This window comes from Carassius carassius, chromosome 20 (genome assembly GCF_963082965.1).
Source record: "Carassius carassius chromosome 20, fCarCar2.1, whole genome shotgun sequence".
NCBI lineage: Eukaryota > Metazoa > Chordata > Actinopteri > Cypriniformes > Cyprinidae > Carassius > Carassius carassius.
In genome coordinates, this window is record NC_081774.1 from 13508024 (window position 1) to 13525570 (window position 17547).

The window sequence follows — 17547 nt, forward strand, 5'->3', positions numbered from 1 at the left end:
TATCATAGTGCTATTGTTGAATGTTGATCAGAATTTTACTCAAAACATCTTCAGCTGTTTACCATTATTTGAATCCATAGCACTGCTGAGGAAGAGCAGTTTTGATTGATTACTGGTCTGGAGAAGATTTTAATCAGGGTTTAATTGCGCTTTAAAATTACACGTTTTAAATGTCTTTTGCCCATCATCCATCATTTACATAGATTTATTCAGCCTATGTAAAAACGACGAGATATGCGCAAAGAGGAAACCACAAGACCATTATCATTAGCTTCTGATTGGCAGATGCACTTCATAATTCTTCAGACTCCAAGACGACAGATGTAGACATGGCACTGTTTGGAATGATAACATTTGGGTTGATAGTAGTTTTAATAGGTGAGACTTTTTCTGTTATAATTATTAATACAATACAATCACAATTGCTCAATATTATTCACAGATTTTTAAAAGGCATTTCCACTTAGCTATTTCGTGGTATGTTCAGTTTTTCTCTCGAGGTTCGTCTCGCACAAGCTATCTTGAAAACGTTTTAAACAAAAACGTTTTGTTGTTGTTGCATAGACCTACTTGTACTAAGCGTAAATATAGTTAACAAGTCTTAAGAGAAAACACTCGAGCAGCATACAACTGCTTTACTCAGGAGGGAGCAACTGCTGTTCGTGAGCTTTTGGGCTCTTTAATGCTTCATTGTATGTATTGACACTCAGCGAATTTTAATGGTTTCTTTTATGGTTTTAGATTGTCTAAATGGACAAATAACGTATCCTGAACCTGTGATGATTAAGGCCAAGAGTAAAGCTGCTCTAATCAAATGCCAAACGAATTTAGCAACGTTTACGTCCAACGCTATCCACTGGTACAGCCTCAAGGATCAAGCTGTCCAAAGATTAATGTATGTCGAAGCTGGATCGAAAACATTCAAAAAAGACGATGACCTCCGTAAAATAAGTGGATCGGTGAACGTTGCGGAGAAGGTGACACTGACTCTCACAATCTCAAAACTGGATCCCAGTGATTCTGGCTCATATTACTGCGTGTACTGGAGTGGAGACAACACAGTGCTAACTATGAGAGGAAATCATTACAAAAACCTGCTTTCATCACCAAAGGGCATTTATATGGAACAGCAGCAAGGAGGAGACATTAGACATAATATAATTGTGATGTTGCTTTTGGTTATAAATATTTTATTAAGAAATGATGTTAAATGTTCCAAAAGCGTCTCAGAAGAAAGAACCCTAAACACTATTTTTAGATACACTGTTGACAAAAGGCTAAAACGGTCTCTTTGGCTATCAAAAGTTATTTTACATTTTTTTTTATATGGAACAAAATTACAATAATTACGTTATGCAGTATTCTAACTTTTCTAAAATGCATTGAATTGATAGATTTTGTTTTAATTTTTACTTGTCACAGTTCCAGATCTCAATCTTAATTAGTGAAATTTATGGGGACAAGAATTACATTTCCATTTTCCATTCGTTACAAAACTGTTAATCTTAATTAGAAAATATGACGACGAATTTGTGTTTCGTTTTATTTACTTATGTACATTCAGATTACAGTTTTGGCATCACTTCCTCCATAATCAACATTTTTGACAATAATAAAGTTTTATGGAAAACCTTATGGACTTGGTTACAAATAAATAAATAAAAATATCACCTTAGAATGTTATCAAACACTGGTAAAATATTTTGTGCGAAGCTAAAGTATACTGCAGGTTAATAATTGCATTTCTTTCAAAGTAATAAACAGCATACTGTGTTTCTACAGTGCATGCTATGAAGGCACCCAGCATGCAATGCAGCATGAATAGACAATGCTGTAGAGATTTCTTTTTAGTTCTTGATTATTTTATTTGTGCTATTGAACTTGTTTTTGGTTCACTTTTAGCCATTTCCGTTGTGTATTTCTGTAATGTGGTTTATGCTGTAAATGTTGTTTTTGTTGAGTTACAATTGTTGTGTTTAATTATGTTGAGTATTGATATCACATATTTCAAAGACGTATCTCAGCAGTTGCTTCACTATTACGAAAGATCCATCCACCAACAGTTATGAATATAAAATAAGTTACTGATTAATATTCATGCTTAAATAATGCTGAAATAAAATCCTCATGTCTGTGTTAAGAACAATCTGACAAACTTAGTCAGGCAATTAGCTTATTTTATATTCTATGTCATCATTTTGACAAATATTTTTATTTGTTACACTTCTGACATGGCTAAATAAGAAATCTGAACATGAATATACAAGGTCCCAGATCCCAAACAATTAATAATAACTGATCACCATTATGGTGACTTCAAAATAATTACAGAAAACAATTACATTTCTAACAGTCACAGAAAACTTTATAATGTGAATTCACAGTAAAACAAGAGCAGTAAATTACTGTGATGTTAGCATAATTCTGCCATTCATTCACTGTAATTTGTAAGAAAATGGGCCACCATGTATTGATTTCACAGTAAATTACTGACTACAATAATTTATTGTAAAACTCTTTAATCCTGTAAATTCCTGGCAATTTTGTACAGTGTAAAAAGTAATGGAAATGATATTGCTGTGAAAATGATAATGATTTTTACAAAACATGACACAACCTACTATGTTGGAGGCCTTTCCTTCATGCCTGTTTTTTTTCCAACGGTAAATGATTGTTTAAGCCTAAATACCTTCCATCATTTAAAACTTCTGAAAACATTCTACACTGCTAATATTAAAAGTATTACAGCATTTTAAGGTACAGGATATGTTTTGAAAAATACTGTGTAAAAAGAGTGTGAAAACAGATGATGGAACAAATCAGTTACTCAATTATTTTAGATCTATGAAAGGGCATTATTTTTAAAATGTTATGATTAAAACAGAGCAATAGGAAAGACATATTATGCGCTGAAACCTCCATCTCAGGAAATGACATCAGCAAACTGTATTTGAATGTCTACACGGCTCAGCTGTGTACAACAGTAAAACAGAGCATTACTCCAAACATCTTTCTCAGCTAGATGAATGATGTTTGCATACATGTATATTTTCCTCCTCTCAGAGATTTCAGGTAGGTACCATTTGAAATTAAGCCTTTGAAATTTTCATAAAAAAAAAAACTGTTATATTTAATTGTAGCAGCTGTTGTTGGAGTGATTTTGGAACAAGGTCAACAGATTTTGGTCAAAGCAGTGGGCAAAACTTCATATCTGCCCTGCAATGTGACCGGTTTGCAACCTTGGAATAATATCCATTGATACCAGAAGAGAGAAGGAGAAGCCCCATCAAGACTCCTGTATATCAGTGCAGTTGGCAGCTTTATTCATGATACCAACAATCCCCAAGCAAATGACTTCACCGTGGACCGAACACAGCTTTATAACCTAAAACTGAGCAACACAAAACTGATTCATGCTGCCGTTTACTTCTGTGCCTACTGGGACTCAAACAACCACAGTGAAAACATCCACACACATACTGTACATTAACTTAAGGATATTGAGAGCATTCATTAGATTTTACTCTTCTAAATATAAATGTGACATAATGTGACTTTTCATGGGTATAAACCTAATTTCCACCTCCACTATTATTCGTCCAACATGCATCTTGAAGAGCAATGCAACAGGGATGCTTTATTTTTTCTGCATTAAATTTTTAAATATCTCCAATATTTGAACAGTTGCTTTTTTAACATGCAGATCTCCAACAATGGATGGTGCTATTGAGCTGGAAAAGATCATATTTTTTTAAGTATTAAAGCTCTATCCAAGTTAAATTAAAAATTTAATTAATTCTAATAAGTTGCATTTTACCAAAAAGTTTTTTTTAAATAATTTGTTCTGATTGTTGAACAAATCAAACCACATATTAAAAGAGCATTGACATTTATCAGAGCTCCACCTCAGGAAATGACATCAGGGTACTGAACAATTTTCTGCAGTGGGATCTACAAAATATTGTTAAGAAGTGTACAGGAAACTTTATGAACAATATTCATGTCTTACATATCTGAGTGAACGATGTTGATAAAATAGTTTTTCTCATAATGATCCATGATGAAATTAAATAAGATTAAAAGCTTGAAGGCGATGAAATAGGTAAAATAAAATAGGTTGATATTAATTAATAAAGCATAAATCAGATCCTGGAAAATTCAATATAGTGGCACTAAAAGCAATTGGACACTTGCAATTCTCACATTTTACAGAAAACATATTATAAAATAACTATTATAGAAAAACAAAACTAAACTAAAAAAGGATACATACTGGATGCTAAACATTACTATCATGGTTAATACTGGACAAAATACAGTACATATCAGTTTTTTTATCTCACTAAAAATGTACATTAATTAAAATAACCTTAAGCATTGGTATCATTCACATAATGATATTTACAGAAAAAGATGCATCTTTCTAATAATAAACATATATCTTATATATGGGGATAATATAGGAAACTCCATATTTTATATTGCTATACTTTATAAAGTACTTCTTGCTATACTTTATAAAGTAATTTTAAACTCAATTAGTGTAAAAGGCTCATGCTAAATTGCTTCTAAGGTAACTCCATTTCAGGAAATGACATCAGCACCCCATTTTTGCAGTTCATACAAAAGCAGTGTGTAACCTGATAGAAAGCATTTCACTAAGCAGAAAAGAAATCACTATATTAATGATGTTTTTATACATTTATATTGTTATTCTCTTAGAGATGCCAGGTAAGTGGCATTTATTAAAAATGTAGACTCTAAAAATATTTAAATGTATTGATTTTATAATGTAACGAGTTTTGTTTAATAAAAGCAGCAGTTCTGGGAGTGAGTTTCGGTCGAGGTCAAAAGGCTTTGCTTAAGGCAGAGGGGAAAACTGTGTATCTGCCCTGCAATGTGACGGGTCGGAGCTATATCCATTGGTACCAAATGAAAGATGGTGTAGCCCCATCGAGGCTACTCTATATCAGTCAAAGAGGTGATGTCACCCGTAATAACAATAACCCTCAAGCAAATGATTTCTCCGTGGACAAAACAAAGCCTTATGATCTAAAACTGGGTGACACTCAGAAGATTCATTCTGCTGTTTACTTCTGCACCTACTGGGACTCAAGCAGCCACAGTGAGCAGATTTACTCACATCCTATACATGAACTATAAACTGTACTTACTGTAAATTGTCATTTTAATACAATTTAGGCTGTGTATGTACAGGATGGCTGGATGATGGCATTTGAACAAATGCATGAATAAAGAATCATATAAGTAGATTTTACAATTTATATTACAAAATAAAGGATGACTTTGACTCTTGATTTTATCTCTGTGACCAATTTAGCAGTAACACTAAATACACAGACACACTGTGAAGCACACAATATATTCCTAATTATTATATCATAATATTATTGAATGTTTTTGAACAATATTTCACTCAAAATTCTTCACCTGTTTACCATTATTTGAATGCATATAGCGCCGCTGAAGAAGAGCTGTTTGCATCTGCTCAGAAGGTTTTTAGCAGGGTTAAATTGTGCTTTAAAATTACAAGTGTTAAATGAGTGTTGATTCCCATCATCCATAATTTATACAGCTTTGTTTTAGTTTGTTTGAAAAACCTTCTTGTGTTAGTGATGACGACGAGATATAAGTGCAAAGAGGAAACCACAAGGCCATTATCATTAGCTTCTGATTGGCAGATGCACTTCATAATTCTTCAGACTCCTAGACGACAGATGTAGACATGGCACTGTCTGGAATGATACCATTTGGGTTGATAGTAGTTTTAATAGGTGAGATTTCTGTTATAATTATGAACATATTTCAGTTAACAATTATTCAGTGATTTTTTTATATATATATATATATTTTTTTTTTTTCCTCTTGAGGTTCATCTCGCATAACTGGCATATCCAGATCTTTCAAACTTCTGAAGCAAAACAGCATTTATTGGTCTACTTGTAATACATAGTATGTTATAAAGTCATAAACAATTACAGTAGGCCTACTGTAATTTGCCTCAATTCACTATGTGTTGTAGGCTAACAGAAAACGCTCCAGCGGTGTATGTTAGCTAATGTTGCTAAGGTTACTGCTAAGATGGCAGGGCCATTTGTAGGCTTCTGTTTAATGCTAACTCTTATTTAATTAAACATTTGAAAAGCCGTTGTACATAGAAGGCTATACAGTCTTTGCCTGATCATTGTGTGAACACAATTATTGCATTTTAATGGTTTCTCTTATAGTTTTAGATTGCTCAAATGGAGAACCTAGATATCTAACAGCTTCGATGATTAAGGTAAGGGGTAGAACTGCTCGAATCCAATGCGACGTGGGTTCATCGAAGCTTCAGTCCAATGCTCTCCACTGGTACAGACTCAAAGATCAAGCTTTCCAAAGATTAATGTATTTCGAAGCTGGATCGAAAACAAGCAAAAGTGATCTGGGTGTCCCCAGTAGATATTCTGGATCGGTGAACGCTGATTTAGTGACACTGACTATCTCAGCACTGGAGTTCAGTGATGCAGGCTCATATTACTGCGTGCAATGGAGTGAAGACAACACAGTGCTAACTCTGAGAGGAAATCGTGGCAAAAACCTGCTTTCATCATCAAAGCTGTTAACAACAACAGCAGCAGGGGAGACATTCGACATCTTTTAATTGTGATGTTGATGTTTGTGCTCATTATTTAATGAAAACATTTTAAATAGCCTATTAAATGTTTCTAGACTTTGTGAACTCTAATAAACACGCTATTTACCTAAATCACTTAAGACAGCTTTAACAGCTTTTTTCAAGTTTGAAGGTTTTGGGGATATATCCTAATGACAATGATGAATTAATGATAGTCAGAAGAGGATCTATGACTTTTGGAAGCACCTTTTAGGAGCGTCAACGGAATAGGGTCTAACATACATGATGGTTTAGATGATTTAACAAGTTTATACAAACCTGATTCCAAAGAACTGTACAACTTGTGAATAAAAACAGAATGCAATGAGGTGGAAGTTTCAAATTTATTTTATTCAGAATACAACATAGATGAAATATCAAAGGTTTAAACTGAGAAAATGTATAATTTTAAGGGAAAAATAAGTTAATTTTAAATTTCATGGCATCAGCACATCTCAAAAAGTTGGGACAAGGCCATGTTTACCACTGTGTGGCATCCCCTCTTCTTTTTATAACAGTCTGCAAACGTCTGGGGACTGAGGAGACAAGTTGCTCAAGTTTAGGAATAGGAATGTTGTCCCATTCTTGTCTAATACAGGCTTCTAGTTGCTCAACTGTCTTAGGTCTTTTTTGCATCTTCCTCTTTATGATGTGCCAAATGTTTTCTATGGAAGAAAGATCTGGACTGCAGGCTGGCCATTTCAGTACCCGGATCCTTCTTCTACGCAGAAGATGCTGTAATTGATGCAGTATGTGGTCTGACATTGTCATGTTGGAAAATGCAAGGTCTTCCCTGAAAGAGACGACGTCTGGATGGGAGCATATGTTGTCCTAGAACTTGGATATACCTTTCAGCATTGATGGTGGCTTTCCAGATGTGTAAGCTGCCCATGCCACACGCACTCATGCAACCCCATACCATCAGAGATGCAGACTTCTGAACTGAGCGCTGATAACAGCTTGGGTTGTCTTTGTCCTCTTTAGTCTGGATGACATGGCCACCCAGTTTACCAAAAAGAACTTCAAATTTTGCTTTGTCTGATCACAGAACAGTTTTCCACTTTGCCATGGCCCATTTTAAATGAGCCTTGGCCCAGAGAAAATGCCTGCGCTTCTGAATCATGGTTAGATATGTCTTTTTTTTACCTATAGAGTTTTATCCGGGAACGGTGAATGGCCCGGTGGATTCTGTTCACCGACAATGTTTTCTGGAAGTATTGCTGAGCCCATGTTCTGATTTCCATTACAGTAACATTCCTGTATGTGATGCAGTGCCGTCTAAGGGCCCGAAGATCACAGGCATCCAGTATGGTTTGGATTATATTATGCTCTGTAGATGATGATAACTCCAAATTCTTTGCAATTTTTCTCTGAGAAACTCCTTTCAGCTTTGGGGGAATTGGTGATCATCTGCCCATCTTAACTTCTGAGAGACACTGCCACTCTGAGAGGCTCTTTTTATACCCAATCATGTTGCCGATTAACCTAATAAGTTCAAATTGGTCCTCCAGCTGTTCCTTGTATGTACATTTAACTTTTCCGGCCTCTTATTGCTACCTGTCCCAACTTTTTTGGAATGTGTAGCTCTCATGAAATCCAAAATGAGCCAATATTTGGCATGACATTTCAAATTGTCTCACTTTCAACATTTGATATGTTATTTATATTCTATTGTGAATAAAATATAAGTTTATGAGATTTGTAAATTATTCCATTCCTTTTTTACTCACAACTTGTACAGTGTCCTAACTTTTTTGGAATCGGAATTGCACAATTCTTCCTCTTCTATAGTAGAGAACAATGTAGCTGATGGTTACAGATTTATCCGTAATAGTATTGAAAAAAAATAGTTTACTCAAAGCAGCTGTTTTGGGAGTGACTTTTTCTTGAAGAACTTGCAAATAATTTGCTATGTTTATGATATTTGAACAGCTGCTTAACATGCAGCTCTCTAACAGTGGATGGTGCTATTGTACTAAATTACTTAATGACTAATAATAAATTGAAGAGAATTCAGATGAGATATCAAAATCAGTCAAGTATAATAGAAAAGTATCATTTTATTTTTTTTAATACTTCATCCAACGTGCCTTGCAAATTGCATCACTTCAAAAGCACATTGACATTTATTAGAGCTCCACCTCAGGAAATGACAACATCAAGGTGTAACTGAAATATTTCTGCTAAATATTGTTAAGAAGTGTACAGGAAACTTTATGAACCATATATAATCTTACATAACCATTGACTGTCTCACAGGTACTCTCTGAGAAGAACCACAATATATTACTGTTTAGGGTAGCAAATGTGATTGCAGATAACAAAACCAAAAATACAGGGTAGAATGATATTTATGAAATGTAGTGAAAACATGCAGGCCTTTTCTGTTCCCTTCAACAAGCAAAAGGGAATTCATGAACAGCAAACAAATAAATACAACGAGTACAAAAGTTTCTTCAAGCTGAGGAGTGTTAAATGGTCTTATGGATTATGCAACACTTCTGAGACTTGAAAAGTGTATCTAGACCACCAATAGCCAGAAATGTTTGGTTATGTCTTTAATTTCACTTTGTGTATCACAGATTTATCACAAATAAATTTAACCACACATCCAAATATATTTATATGTATATTTAAATTATGTTTATATAGCTACTTGTTTCTTCGGTGCTGAGGCAGTCTAAACAACATTTGAAATCACACTCATTGCAAACTAACAGGCTGATTCAAAAGTAGTAGAAATTATAAAATTCATCATTTAAATGCATAAATCCTTGATGGAAAAGAATAAACTTAAGGTAAATTTAGAGGTTAAGATCACGTCACATCTATAACTCAATTAGCATGAGGGTAGAAAACGCAATAGCATTGCAACTTCCTGTTTGTTGCTGACTGAAATTAAATCCACCTTCATTACAGAGGAAACACAGAAGAAGACTTTTCTTTGCCACCATGAATGCTATGAATGCTCCTCTGATGCTTTCATTATTCCTGTTTATTCAGTTCATATGCAAAGGTGAGTATTTTATCGTGTAGCCTGATTTGTGTTATACAACTAGTGTTTTAAATAACTGTTAGTATGCATCTAACCTAATAGTCTATAGGCTCTATGAAAAGAAAATCTGATTTGTGACTTGTTATCTGCAGTGGATGGAGCTGTGAAGCTGCAACAGAAAATCTCACTGACCAAAGCAGAGGAAAAGTTAGCCATTATAGATTGTCAATTACATGTAAGCTGCCGGTACTACATCCACTGGTATCAGCAGAAAGATGGAGAAACACTCAAGAGAATTCTGTATGCTGACATTAATGATGGATCTGCAAAAAATGATGTTGGTTTTGAATCCATAAAATCAGAAAAGAAAGCAGCAGATCATTTTGCTTTGAAAATCACCAAGCTGAAAAAGGAGCATTCAGCGATGTATTACTGTGCATGCTGGTTCTCAGGCAGCACAGTGAGTCTAAAAACTGAAGCCCCACACAAAAACTCATGATAAAATAAACAGAGCAATTCCAAGTGGCTCCTTGCAATTTTAGAGCACTTTAGTTCTAAAATATTTGTTGCAATTTTTTATTTTATTTTTTTCACTACACAGATTTACAGAACAATCAATAATGCATATTGCCCTGGAAGATTAACCAGTTTTTTTTAAAGCTTTCACAGAATGAAACTTCGCAGAATGAATTATTATTATTATTATATTGTCACATTTTAATGTCAGATTTTTGACATTATTTTGTGCAATGCCTCTTCTACTTCTTACATATATTCTAATATCTGTTATATGAAACATATCGCTGTAGTTCTGAAATAAGCGATTATCTGCAGGTCATTGCACAAATAAGGATATCTGAGTGATGAAATGATGGGAAAATACTTTTAAAAATGCATTTCAAAACACAAGAAATTTAATCTTCGTGTTTGTTGCATTTAAACATTTTCAAGTTAAAATGTTTTTTTTTTTTCATCTAAATGAAAAAGTTTTCGTAGGCTTGCTCCATTTGAGCAGTACCAACTGTACCTTTTGTCACAATGTAATATTAAAAAACTGCCTTGAACCAAAAAAGAAAAAGACTCAAACATAGTGTGGAGCTGTATCAACACAAACTCAGAATAACAGAAGGACAGGAACTCAATAACAAAACAACTTCCTGTTTGCTGCTCATAGAAATTAATTCCACTGCCATCCCAGCAAGTCAGAAGCATACCAGTCTGCCATTATGAGACTTCAGCTACAACTAAGCTTTTTGCTGTTTATTCTCCTTATATGTAAAGGTATGTGTTTTGATGTTTGGCCATTTTATCTTCATATCTTCACTCTGTTACCCATTAAATGCTTTTTACCCAGAAAATGTTAGTGTTAATATACTTTTATAATTACCTTGCACAAATATATTTAAGGTATAGTGGATGGAGCCGTGAAGCTGCAACAGAAAATCTCACTGACCAAAGCAGTGGAAAAGTTAGCCATTATAGATTGTCAATTACATGTAAGCTGCTGGGACTACATCCACTGGTATCAGCAGAAAGATGGAGAAACACTCAAGAGAATTCTGTATGCTGACATTAATGATGGATCCACAAAAGGGAATGATGCTGGTGATGAGTTCAAATCAGAAAAGAAAGCAGCAGATCATTTTGCTTTAAAAATCACCAAGCTGAAAAAAGAGCATTCAGCGATGTATTACTGTGCATGCTGGGATTACAACTCAATCAGCACAGTAAATATAAAGACTGAAGCTTTGCACAAAAACTGAAGGGTTCCTGTCTTGATCAGAAACCACAGCCCTTTCTCTGATCTTTATATAAACATTAATGTACTACTGTAGTTCAAACAGTAGAGCATGGTGCTAATAACACCAAGGCAATGGGTTTAATTCAGGGAATACATGAAACTACAAAATATATATCTTGAATGCAGAAGTTGTTACTGAATGCAGAGAAATAAACAATTTGACCAGATTCAATTTACTGTTTTTGAATAAGGGGCTCTGAGCCTGAGCTGTCATCCTAATCATGAACCTCAATACAAACTCAGAAGCAAACTCTTGTTGGTGAAATAACATTTTGCACATATAAAGAAAGATTTTACGTATTTACGTACACTGGTGGTTGTAATAATTAACATTTGTAATGTTCCTGAAAGAAGTCTATCATGTTCACCAAGAATGCATTTATGCATTTATATACAATTAAAAATAACTATTTTCTATTTTAATCTTTAATGGCAAAACTGTGGAATTGTCAGAACTGTCAGAAATCATTCTAATGTGTTGATTTGCTGAAAATTCGGCTTTGCCATCACAGGGGAAAAAAGGAAAAAAATAAATATTCAAATACAAAACAATTATTCTAAATAGTATGAATATCTCAAAATTACTAATTTTACTGCTTTTTTGCTCAAGTGCAGCCTTGTTGAGCATAAGAGACTTCTTCCTAAAACATCAAAACCACATTATGCTAATTTTATAAGAAGTTGTAGAATCTGTCACATCTCATGAATCATGAACCACAAAACAAACTCAGGTTAGCATGAAGGCCGGAAACTTAATATCATAAACCTCTCATATGACCTCCCCTCATGCCAGAATGAAGACAGAAGCTCTCCAGACACTCTCAACCATCATGAGTCTTCAAATGCAGTTATGTTTTTTGTTTCTTATTTACCTTTTATGTTAAGGTGAGTCTTTTCAACATTATTACATCTATACTATATCTGTCACGTTCGGTGTTACAGATAACACAGGAGAGGGAACCAATTTGCAGGTAAGTCATTTATTAAAGGGTAATCCACAGGGGTAAACAGTCCAGGCAGGGTCAAAACCAGAATATCCAAACAAAACATAAACTAAACTAAACAAGAAGACAAGGCAAGGGCACGAACTGACGGGCATGAATAAACACCGTGGGAACTGAGGACACTTAGTGGAAACCCAGGGAACACAACCCAGACACTGTGACAATATCTTACATATACTGTAGGGCAACAACTGCTTTTATGACAAGACTTTTATTTTGTTGCAGTGGATGGAGATGTGAAGCTGCAACAGGAAATGTCATCAACTAAATCTGTGGATAAGACAGTTGTTACAGACTGTAATTATCCTTCAGACTGCAGGGACTACATTTACTGGTATCGATTAAAAGAGGGACAAACCTTAAGAAGGAGGAATTTCAAGTAGAACCACAGACAATGATGATGGTCCTGAATCATTTACAATAGTAAGGAAACCGTCAAATTTGGCTCTGAAAATATCTGAACTGAAAGATGAGGAATGGGCAGTGTATTACTGTGCCTGCTGGGTCTCAGATGGTTATAAACATTATCATCTTGTGCAAAAACTCAGCAGGCTTCCTGCTTAATTCTGAAACCACAAGCCACTAGTTTTATGTATAAAAACATAAACATTGAAAAAATGAATTTCATTAATAGTAAAGAGTGTTTGCCGATCCTGAGTACTTGGGAAAAGAAGCACAAGGTTTAAAATGGGTTAGGGTTGATATAGTGACTGATGAAGGACAAATGTGGTGTTGAAAAACCGTAAGCTGTAGCATTCAAGAAATGTACAGAATTTAGCTACTAATATAAGCAGACACAAGGCATTCACTTGAATTCATTTTAAAATTAATTAACATTTTTACGAAAAGTTTAGAGGGTCCCCTTGGCCACTGACCACACAGAACACTGACAGTGGTACTAGCCCTGAGTGAGTGTCAGAAGACCTGTAAATAAACTATTGTAGCCCTACTGGTAATAGAGTTATATGACACTGCACAGAATGTTATTGCTGGATTTGTTCAATGAAGAAGTTAATTAAAAGTGTTAAGCACTTCAGTGACCAAAATCAAGATTATTATTCGTTTTTTTTCTTTCTTAGTCAATATAAAGAGTCTACAGGGATATTCTACAACATGAAGCAACAACACAAGCTGTATACCTTTTTGTTCAAGAACAAATGACTGTGGGAACAAGAAAGAGTTCGGTACGGGTACAAGACTTTATGTGACTGGTAAGAAACATTTTATATAATTAAGGTCCTCTAAGCCGATTTTCAAACATTGTAAACTTAATTTCACACTAATTACCTGTGTAATTGAGCTGGAGACAGAGAGAAGAATAGCTAGAATAGCAGTTCCAGGCTGCTTCATTAGTCTGCTTGTTTGCATAATGAAGGAGAAAATATGTCATAGTCATAGTTCACCCAAAATGAAAAATCTGCCATCATTTACTGACACTCATATCATTCTAAACCTGTAGAAGTATAAAGAAGAATAAACTCATATAGATTTTGAACGTCATGAGGGCGATGATAGAATTTTCATTTTTGTGTGAACTGTCCCTTTAAAATAATGCAGACCATCAGGAACAGTGGTCTAAATCAATTATAGATTTAGCATTATTCAGAAGTATTTGTAATAGACTTAATCTGGGTGAGCTGGATCAAAAGATTTGGATCTGAAACACGGCTGATTGTAACAGGTAGGAAAGAGTGTCAGAATTTCTTCAAACACATAAAGTTGTATAATTTCGAAGTCAAAACTTTGTCAGTCTTTCTCTTTTTGCTTTTTTCCTAATTAATCACTGAAGCTATGTTCAATATGTGTTTCTCTTAAGAAAAAGGAAATGACCAAATCAAGCCACCAAAGTTGTCTGGATACCTACCATCAAAAAAAGACAAACATGGCAAACAGACAATGTTATGCAAGGCTAGAGGCATGTTTCCTAACTTGGTGAAATTTGAGTGGAAAAAAAAAGATGGAGGACAATGGAATGATCCAGGGGGAAACACTGTGGAGCAAAATAATGAAGGTTCAGAGGTCTCTGTGACAAGTATGTTGATTATGGATAAAGAGAAGGTCAAAAACGACGACTACAAATGCACTGTTATCCATGAAGGAAAATCTCAGGATCTTGAAATGAAGATAGGTAATTTGAAGAAACTTTGATTTACTACAGTCATATGGGTTAAATTATGTGGAAATACATTTTAATTATAAAAACATAAAATTTTCAGGTTTCCTTATAAAAAAAGATTCCCTATTATGTATAAAATGTTTTATATTTATCTGAATTAAACATTACAGTTAACATATGGATGAAATATATATAAGAATATATATATATATTTATTTATTTAATTATTGTCAATGTATTGTTATATTTTAGAAAACAGTAAGCCAGCAGAGGAATCTAAACCTGATAAAGCTGATGTTCAGATACCAGGATGTCCTATATACAGCACCAAGGAGCCCAAAATAATGCAAATATCAGGTGAATAAATAAAAAAATTATTGATTAATGTATATACATTTGGATAAAAATACAATTGGAAGGACTTGTAACAATTATTGTATTTCAAAATCTCCAAGCCAACTTTTAAATAAATACTTTTTTGCCTGGATCAGTTAAATTAAGAGTATAATCATTTGTGCATGTTTTTTATGCCGACTGTTATTATTATAGAGTCACTGAACCATTATGATCTGATTGATCCTATTTTACAGTTTTATTGGGTAACACTTTACAATTAAGATGTCATTTGTTCACTTTAGTTAATGTATTAACTAACATAAACAAACAATGAGAAATATGTTTATTACAGTATTTACTCATCTTTGTTAATGTTGGTAAATAAAAATAGTCGTTCATTGTTAATTTATAGTGCATTAACTAATGTTAACAAGCACAACTTGGTTTTTTTAATAATGCATTAGTAAACACTGAAATTAAAAAAACAAACAAAACTAAGATTAATAAATGCTGCAGAAGTATTGTTCAATCTTAGTTCATGTAAACTAGTTAACTAATGAACCTTATTGTAAAGTGTTACCTTTTATTGACACTGTACCTTAAGGGACCAAATAGAAAAGAAAAAGCTTCATGCCAAAACATTTAATTCACATAAACTGTTACCTGTGTTTTATCAAAAATGTAATGTAATGTGTTACGCTTGCTACCTGTATACAGTATGAATAAAATTAACATACATCATTAACAACTGATTTATTTTTTCTCTATTACAGGAGATTCAGAGCAAATTCCAAGCATGTCCCTGTTTGTCTATGCATATGGAGTCATGCTCATGAAGAACGGTTTATTTTTTTGCATTGTGTCTATATTTCTATTACAGAGAAATGCTGGAAAGAAAGACAAAAAAAGCTCAGAGACTCTTTCGCTAAATAAAGAATAGATGCATATCCTCAGCAATATTATCTCTGCGCAAATGTATGGCTTTTAAATTTGTTGTAGATCTGCTTTGCACAATTTATTTTTGCATCTTTAAAATGAAATATTTTGATTAAAAAAAAAATTATAATGTACCCAAATTTAAAATGTTTTGTTCTCCCATTGTAATGCTTTTGTTGCATTCTCCGATTTTGTCGAATAAAATCTGCTCATTAAATAAATGTTATCTTTACATGTGTAGTAAAATGAATTTTCTACAAATGCACTTTTTCAATTATGAATACTCTTTTATAAAATCATGACTGTAAGAGATCTTAAAAATAAAATGAAATTATTATATAACAACATTATTATATTATCCCAGGCATCATCAACAAATCAAAATACCAATAAAATACAGCATGCATCAGATAAATATTTAATTAGATGCCAGTATTTCATATAAATACAATAAAAATAATATTATAATAATATTAAATGGTCTATTATGTCTGCTAAATTACTGGCTAAAATGTACTATTTTACTACAGATAATTTATTACTTAAAACAACAATTACACCTTACATCTCCATATAGTTTACTATATAGTTAATTTCCCTTATCAGTTTTGATGCATTAATTAAGTTTAATACACAAATGTGAAAACATACTTGAATGTGAAAACATCAAGATGCTGATTGAAACTGCTGCGGTAGGAAAATGTGGTTGGGTATGTACACACCGCAGGCGGAGGTGCTTACTGGAAAGACAACATGCAGCAGTTTAACCACAGCATGATTGGCTGATAATTTATTAGCGGCTGCAGGATGTTTGTCTTTGTTGATCGAAGCTGTTATTTGTGGGTGAGGAGGTTGCACTAACCGTGAGAGCACAAACTGACTCTCAGCTGGGGTTTCCGCTCCCCACGCCTTCAGGCGGTAAAAACTCATGCATAAAGACTCACATTTAATAAAAAAAAAAGTAATTGTTTTAATGCACAACAAAAGAAGAATACAATCTGCCATCATCCTGCATATTTGAGGCTTTGTGATAGGTGCATATTGTAGAGATTCTTAAAATAAATTAAAGAAAACCGGAGGTCCCAGACCTGCACCAGGTACATAAGCCCTTATTCAGTAAGCAAGGATAAAAGCAACCTCAACCGGAGGTAGATTTCTTTTACTTAAGATGTTTTAAGAATGCTTACTGAAGAGGAGCCAAAAGAAACATTAAAATGTATTACATTTCCATGCATCATTACAGATCATATATTTCTTCATTCAAATGCGTTTCATGCAAAACTAGGCAAGTCCTTTATTTTGCAAGTAAATAAAGCCTCTATCATCTCTCTGTTCATTCCAAAAACTGACAGTCTGGTAGAAAAAGCATTAAAAAAAGTAAACAGACAGTGAAAATCTTCACAATGATGAGTGTCAGTGCAGACCTGAGACTATACTGCTTTTCACATTTAGGTCAACTTCGGTGATGTATGTGAGATCAGAGGAATGGAAATATTAATACACATATGGAGCTAAGAGTTAAGAGCTGAGACGGCAGTTGTTTTGTTACACTGAAGCATCTGAAGAGTGTCATAAATGTCATGTTCAACACTGATATAATTTGATGATTAAGTTCAAACTACACATTAAAATCCTTCATTTTTTCAATTCAAGTACTGCATAAAAATTAAGTCACACAACAAA

General features: G+C 33.7%; 1 protein-coding gene across 1 annotated transcript; it reads left to right on the forward strand.

The window, feature by feature from the left end:
* The first annotated feature begins 311 nt into the window (after nucleotides 1-311).
* Nucleotides 312-15868, forward strand: LOC132097005 (immunoglobulin lambda-1 light chain-like). The gene is made up of 6 exons (XM_059502669.1): nucleotides 312-378; nucleotides 742-1061; nucleotides 13651-13687; nucleotides 14293-14604; nucleotides 14845-14949; nucleotides 15702-15868. Exons 1-6 carry the CDS (start codon nucleotides 330-332, stop codon nucleotides 15866-15868), a joined length of 990 nt encoding a protein of 329 aa, XP_059358652.1. The 5' UTR covers nucleotides 312-329.
* The last annotated feature ends 1679 nt before the right edge of the window (nucleotides 15869-17547 follow it).

Coding starts and splice junctions, on each gene's coding strand:
- LOC132097005 (XM_059502669.1), top strand. CDS start 330: ATGGCACTGTTTGGAATGATAACATTTGGGTTGATAGTAGTTTTAATA. Junction 14,605..14,844: donor GGATCTTGAAATGAAGATAG/GTAATTTGAAGA, acceptor GTTATATTTTAG/AAAACAGTAAGCCAGCAGAG. Junction 14,950..15,701: donor CAAAATAATGCAAATATCAG/GTGAATAAATAA, acceptor TCTCTATTACAG/GAGATTCAGAGCAAATTCCA.